Source organism: Plectropomus leopardus, chromosome 19 (genome assembly GCF_008729295.1).
Source record: "Plectropomus leopardus isolate mb chromosome 19, YSFRI_Pleo_2.0, whole genome shotgun sequence".
Classification (NCBI taxonomy): Eukaryota; Metazoa; Chordata; class Actinopteri; order Perciformes; family Serranidae; genus Plectropomus; species Plectropomus leopardus.
The window spans coordinates 10,875,124-10,882,399 of NC_056481.1; the positions used below are offsets into that span (position 1 = coordinate 10,875,124).

Here is a 7,276-nt window from a genome sequence, read left to right on the forward strand (position 1 = left end):
ATACCTTTAGATCTTAATGGTGTGTATTGCCCCTTTTAGCATAAATGAAGGTTTGTAGTCTTTTGTAATATTTGTGGACAAGGTCCTTTATTTTCTCAGGTGGTAAATCTGCACATTCTTCTGGGCAAAATTCTTGCATGATCTGCACGTATTAGATATCCCCAAAGTGGCTCAATGACATTGAGGCCAGGTCAATCCAGAACCTTCCCTCTTTGCTTGTGTGGCCACTGAATTTTTGACTAAGCCTTGTGTTTTGGATCAGTCATGTTGGGAGGTCAAGTGTTTCCCACGAGCAGCTTCCAGACTGATGAAGTCTGGAGATGATGTACTTTTGTTCAAAAGAATTATTGTTGACTTCTCTCCAAACATAGTGATTATGGTTGAGACTAAAAAGTTCAATTTTGGTCTCATTACTCCAAATGATTTTGTTCCAGATGCCAAGAGGCTTGCTTGGGAGTTGTTTGGATACTGTAATTGGGCTGCATGATATGTCATATCAAAAAAAAAAAAAGGGGGGGGGGTGTGTAAATTTGTGAGCACAACTCTAAATGGCAACTGGAAAAATGTAGTGCGGCAGTGATGATTTAGGTTTTTTTCAATCTTCCTGCAGCAGAGTGATCACACAAGCAATGACAATACTTTCACAGTCTAATATTGTGGTGCAGTTCAATTCCACTGGATGTCAACACCTTGCAGGCTCACAATGTCTGTGACAACCGATCACTCCTTTTAAAAGAATGTGTCATACCTAGCGACAGGTCAACCACACCTCCTCACCAAGACAAAAGTTTCTGTTCCTTCCTTGCTTTGAGAAGTTTCCTAAATCACTCCAAAGCTAAGACTCCTTGCTAAAAAAAATTGGATTAAATCAGGAGCTCTCTGAGATTATTCTAAGTACCTTAAATACGGCCCCGGATAACTGAGTTTCAGACATGTCTTGGTTTGTAAGGCTGATAAACTTAACATAAGTGCCCTATCAACAATCATCCCATAATAACCCTGAGGAGTGTTTGGTTTGTTAGAATTTGTCAAGCAGGCTTCTTTATAAACAAAAAAAACTTAACTTATTAATCAAACTTGGACTTTGCTGTCTGGCTTTATTATTCAGAAGCTGTATGCTCAGAAAAATGTGATGGATGGTAGCTGGAGGCTGCTTGAATCTATCTGAAAGCCTTTGCTTACGTCTGATATCAGAAGTTAATGATCACTTTCCAAGGTCATTATTTTAAATTAGACCATCTTTTAGTCTAAAGATAACTATCTTCAAACCAGAGAGCCAAGCCTTTTAAGTCCCTGCAGGCAGCCTGAACTGGACAGAAGTTAAGCACAGGGTTGCAGCTCTTTTGTAATGATACAATTCAAGGACTTTTCAAGCACTTCGCTAGAAATGATCTAGCATTCAGCAATACTCTTAGACTTGTTGTGTCTATTTCCAGCTGCTGTGTGGGAACCACAACACAGCTAGCAGAGCTGAAAGCTATTCTTAAAACGCCTCCACCAGAAAATTTGTGACCATCGAACAACTGATATACAGTTTGACAGTATTTTTGGTCGAAACACCTCACTGGTATATTACCAAAATCCTATTAGTAAATCATTACGCTACTTTGTTGCTGCTAAAAGTAATACATTGATGGAACATGTTATAAAAGCTAAAAATAAGCTGGCTGGCAGCTGCATTAGCACAGTTTAACTTGGTGAATAAATGTGGAGGTCACAGCTTACAAAATGATAGGAAACACTGCACATATAAATACTTAACAAAAACTATAATACATGACTAAATTGGCTACATATAGAAATATAGCAGAGATCACAATTTAAAAGTATTCTCTTTGCATGTTAGTGTTTTTCTCCTTTTGCATGGCTTTTTAGTGAAGACTAGTAAAATTAGGTGGAAAAAGCACTCCCATTATGCACATGATTTTGGCCTAGCCTTGGTGCAGAGGTACAATTACACTAAATCCACTGCACAATGTTAAAAAAAATCAAAGAAAAACAATAGGGCCTGAAACTCAGAGATCCCAGTGGTCTAAATCAAAGCCCTTTAAGGAAATCTTTTAAATCAAAGCACTTTTAAGTTCTTGATTTTTATTTATTTCATTTTTTTGTAATCCAAACACTTTCAAGTACTTTTCACGCCTGTGGTGACCTTGTAAGTAGCCGCCTTCAATTACAGATACCAACCTTTTTGATGACATCGTTGAGGAAGATTATCTCTGTGAGCTTCATGGTGAGGTCGTCCTCGTTGGTGCCTGACTTCAGGTCGCTGACCACAGAAGGTCGAATGCAGAGAGGAGGCACCAGGAGGCGCGTGAGAATGAGGTCCGCAGGTTTCCCTGCCTCAGGGTTCATCAGCAGCAGGGGAATGTCCTCCTGGGGGATCCTCTTAAAGAGGTTCAGCACCACAAGAGGGTTCAGATTTTCCTAAAAAGGAAATAATAATAAAGGCAAAATTAGGCAAAATGCATGGCACAGGGCCTCCACATAGTGTCTGATAACAATATGAATATAATTTCTCAGTTTGAGGATTATTCCCATGATATTTTACAAAAAATACAGCCGTGGAATGACTGGAAGAGTATAGCAGTATTTTCTACTCAACAATAAAACCTTCTAAACATAACCAGACATGTCACAGCATAAACATGATCCAAAATCAATTAACAAAATCAGCACTGACCATTACATGTTTAGCTAAGGTTAGCATGTAGCTACATGTAGCAGTGTATGTAATTTAAGCACTTGCTGTATCGTGCCTGGAGCAGATGACCATATAAAGAATTCTGGCACACTAAAGCCTCACTTCCACTGCACAAAAAAACCCCAACAGCCGCTAACATCTGGCTTTTTTTAATACAATGGAAATATGTACAATCTGCATTCACACTGAGGTCAAATGACTCTGCAGTAGACACGCCTCCGGCTTCGATCGGCATTGGTGGGAACACAACAACCGGGTGAATGTGGTAAATTCGCGTTCTTTTCGTGGTAACGCGCCATCACTAATGACCCTCCGTTTCCTCCCCAGCAGTGCTAAAACATTTTTCCAATTTAGTCTGCACCGAGTTTGAAATTGAGACTGAATAAATAATATATAAAGAGAAGAAACCAAGCCAATCACTCATATTTTGTGGGTTTACCCATGTTTAAAAAAACCTGCGTACATATGCTAATTTTGGTGGGACACGGGTAAAAGATGTCATCTTGTAGAAAAAAAAAAGTTGGTAACTAATGAGGAAGGTCTGAAGCTTGAGGTTGCTCAGAGATTTTTTTCTCATACCTACAGAAAATACATAAAAGTGATAGGACCCCTTGTTACCTAGCCCTACTTTTCTGTTTTTTCTTTTGGTTTTAAGTGGGGATATCACTTGCCATATCACAGGAACAGTAAATGTTCCCTCCTGCACAGTGTGAAAGAGTGTTTAAAGCTCACCTGGGCTCTGGTCAGCAGGGGCTCCATCACTTTGTTGTGCTCGATGGCGGTATCAAAGGACTGCATGAAATCTGACACAAAAGCATCCACCACCTTTTTGGTTGTTTTATATTTCTCATGGATGATCTTTAGCAGGCCACACTTTTTCACAGGTCCTGAGGAATGAAAGACACATCACTCAGCTTTTTCCAGTCAGTATGGATTGCACACAAAGTCTGTGTCAAGATGTAAATGTCATTTTTTTAAAAGTGTTTTTTTCACCATTGAAAGCAGAACAATTCAGACAGATTGTCCTTTTGCGGCATTTATCAGAGATCTTCTTCTTTAACCCTCGTTTCTGGAGATAGGCCAGGTTGGGCCTTTTTAAGAAATCAATGAACTGTAGTTTCTCTTCTTTCGTCAGCATTATGCTCGAGCAGGTCTTGCAAATCATCTGGAGACATGAGAAAATATCACATCACAATGAGGGAGGTAAGACACTTTCTCACACATATGCTTAGATTACTGAAAGGTGAAATTATGGCTGCACTGTTTTAAGATATAAAAATATTGACAACTTTAGTAGTTTCAGGAATTTACGATATAAAACAATGGGGTAAATTATAATGCATGCTTGATAATGCATGATCTTATCAATGATTTATACACGTATTTACTTGAATGATAAAAAGCGCATACACAAGCACAATCTTGCCAAAAAAAATAAATTCTACGTGTTCTAATTTTGATGCTCTAGTGACACCTAGGGGAAAATTATTTTTCTGCTGGCTGCATTTCAGATGAAGTTATCTTGTTAAGATGTCTCTTGCAGTGTGGGATATGGTTCTTCTGACTGAATCCTGGTCTCTCTATTGATTATGCAAACCATCTGATATTGTCACTTTACACCATGTGAACAGTCTCTTCCAGACTACAGCTTGAATCATCAACGAGAACAAGACCCAACTGACACTTACTAATATCTTAATATTTTTCTATATGCTATACATTAACGCAAATCTTCAGGACTATATCTTTGTAAATTGCACATTCTTTTTATACTGAGTACTCTGAGTCTCCGCACATTACTTGGACAATTTTGCACATATCAGCAAAAACTACCACTTCTAAAAACTGCACAACTCTTTGATTTTAATTCGGATTCTGCTATTTATTGTCCATATTTTTTCATATTTTAATTATATTATTCTTTACTCCATGCATATATATATTTATATCTTTTGATTTTTGCAATACTTTTATTTTTATTTGTGTTTGTGATTTGCAGCAATTAACCAAAGCAACTTCCCTGAATGTGAAACCTACTTGGCAATAAACTGGATAGTGATTCTGAACTTGCCTGTAAGATTCCTATGATGGCCTTGAAATAGCCGACATGAAAACATGGCAGCTCCAGATCCAAGTAGCCATAGTGTCCCAAGCAGTCTGCCAAATTTTTCCCACATGTCAAACATGGCCTGTCTTTCTCACTGGTGCCCTGCAGGAAACATGAGAGCAGAGAGATGAGCCTGTAGCATGAGTTATTTGAAGGTATTTCTGAGATGGGTGAGAACTTTTTATGACGTTTTCCACATATATATATATATATTTACACACACACTATTTAGCCACACTTGAGACACTGACAGGTGAAGTTACTTGCGTTGTTTACCTCATTATGATGTTCTGCCTGGAAACCTTGGGTCCTGGTATTCAAGTGGATGTAGCTTGAGATGAACCACTTACGAGGGATGCGAGGACCCAAGGTTTCCCAGCAGAACATTGCATTGTAATGAGAAAATCAATGTTATCCATATCACCTGTTAGTAGTTACAATGTTTTGGCTGACCAGTGTATATGAATTACATGCATGTAAATAGTCAAACCTTCAACAAATCATTTTAGAATTTAAATGACATCCTCAAAATGAAAAGGTAAAAGACTAAGAATAATGGACTACAAGTAGACTTTTAGGTAACCAGACTTTAACCAAGCGTTGGACTTGAGCTTATTTCAGCTACCTGTCACTGTGACTGGTGAACTCCAAAATCTACCAGCCGCTCAGTAGACTAGACTCCTGTTGTGTTTTTGGCTTGTGAGTGAAGAAAATCTTGCATCCTTTTGCATGTTTTCCCAGCATTTGGCTGGCACCAATTTTCAACCCTGCTTACACAACATAAAACATTTTTTGGCAGAAATTTAAAAAAAAAAAAAAAAAAAAACGACACAACCAGTGTTGGAAATTAGCCACAAAACAAATGCTGGGAAAATATGCATGTGACTATTAGATTTGCTTGACTCATTATCCAAGAAAAGGACACTGTAATCTACTGAGTGGTTAGTAGATTTTGGAATCTACCAGCCAAGGTGTCAGGTGGACTAAAAAGTTCATTTCCAACCCTGGACAAAGTCATGTTTTAATAGAGGGCAGAAATTAAGTTGAGACCCCCCCCCCCTAAAATGTAGTCATAAGTAGAAACAGGTCTACAACAGTGAAGAACTTTTGTATGTTAAGCTGTAAAAGCATTTTGACACAGTTTATAATGTGGTTTCTTGCCACATGTTTTCTTCTTCTTTGTGTCCATGTCATACCATACGATGGTCCAATACTCCATAGGGCAGTGGGGTGTGTTTGGTGTCTTGGCTGTACAGATTCTTACTGACCACCTGGATGTGGGCCTGCTGGCGCATTTGCTCAGCAGATTTCATCCCAAAACAGATGTGGCTTCTGTAAACAAATGCAAAGATAAAAGCAATGAGAATCACGGGGTTAATGTCTGCTTTCTTGCCTTATCAGCTGCACGAGTTGACCAATCTAGCAAAACGAGTGCTCATGTTGTGGCACATTTTCAACAAGTTTGCACGTGATGAGAAGTGCTAAAAAAAGAACAGGAACAAACGGTAACTTCATTTAATTGTCTCTAAATTATGTTTAATGAATATTCACCACACAACATTGCTATCGACATAAACACGTACACCTAAGCTTCGGCCTACGTGACGTTATCAGAATAACAACTTAAAGTTAACACCAATACATAATGTGTCCGTTTGTTGGGGCTACTATAAAGTTATTATCTTTAAAATAACCCGACTCTACAACTTAAAACATTAGCTGGCAAACTGTCAGTGGCACCAGCTAACCGGCGAGCTAGCTTAACTTGTTAGCTAGCAGTCTGTTACACTCACATTTTTTTAGCCACATCTGTCTCTCTGAACTGCTCCTTCACCATTTTGGCAGCTTCTCCTAAACAAATACCAACGCGACTGATTAAACTGTTATTTTGTCCTCATTCCCGCGGGCAAGGCTTTACTTGTAACCTGCACGCTGTCTCTTTACTTTCTCATGTTTTGGAAGTGCTAGCTGCCAGCAACATGCAATTGCGTGCAATGTGTTGATGGCATGCGAGCTGCAGAGAGCGCTGCCTTCAGGTAAATCGGTCATCTAGCGACTGTATTCATGAATGGTCAAAACAGTTGTGACAAAAAGTGGAAATGCCGACTTTTCGTATCGTCTATAATGATGATTTAATTTATAAACAGCTAACATGTGTTTGATCTGGTGGTAAGCACACGAAAACTTGAATTTATGACTGTTTTTGAGGAATCCGTGTTTACAAAAGAGCATGAAAGCAGCACACGGATACGCATGCGCACAACAAGAGCGAGAAATAGAAGAGAAGAGCAGCTCAGGTGAGTGCTGACGCCTAATGGCCAAAATGTGTAACTTGTCCAATGGGTTTGGCCATGGGTATAATTAAGAAAGATTAATAAATAAAGGGGAAGAAAGAAAAAAAAGAGAGAGGGAGAGACATACAGATGGAATAATAAGAAAAAAATATATACACCTATGTATAAAAA

At 38.7% G+C, this 7,276-nt stretch overlaps 1 protein-coding gene across 1 annotated transcript in view; it reads right to left on the minus strand.

Moving 5' to 3' along the window:
- Positions 1-6,817, minus strand: part of polr3a (polymerase (RNA) III (DNA directed) polypeptide A) — a 32,063-nt gene extending 25,246 nt beyond the window's left edge. Inside the window, exons 1-6 of the mRNA XM_042508326.1 lie at positions 6,605-6,817; positions 6,008-6,143; positions 4,776-4,913; positions 3,698-3,869; positions 3,437-3,591; positions 2,188-2,427 (exon numbers count right to left, since the gene is read on the minus strand). Coding sequence (XP_042364260.1) covers positions 2,188-2,427; positions 3,437-3,591; positions 3,698-3,869; positions 4,776-4,913; positions 6,008-6,143; positions 6,605-6,648 — 885 coding nt within the window. The 5' untranslated portion in view covers positions 6,649-6,817. The remainder of the gene's footprint in view (positions 1-2,187; positions 2,428-3,436; positions 3,592-3,697; positions 3,870-4,775; positions 4,914-6,007; positions 6,144-6,604) is intronic.
- Between the last annotated feature and the right edge of the window lie 459 nt (positions 6,818-7,276).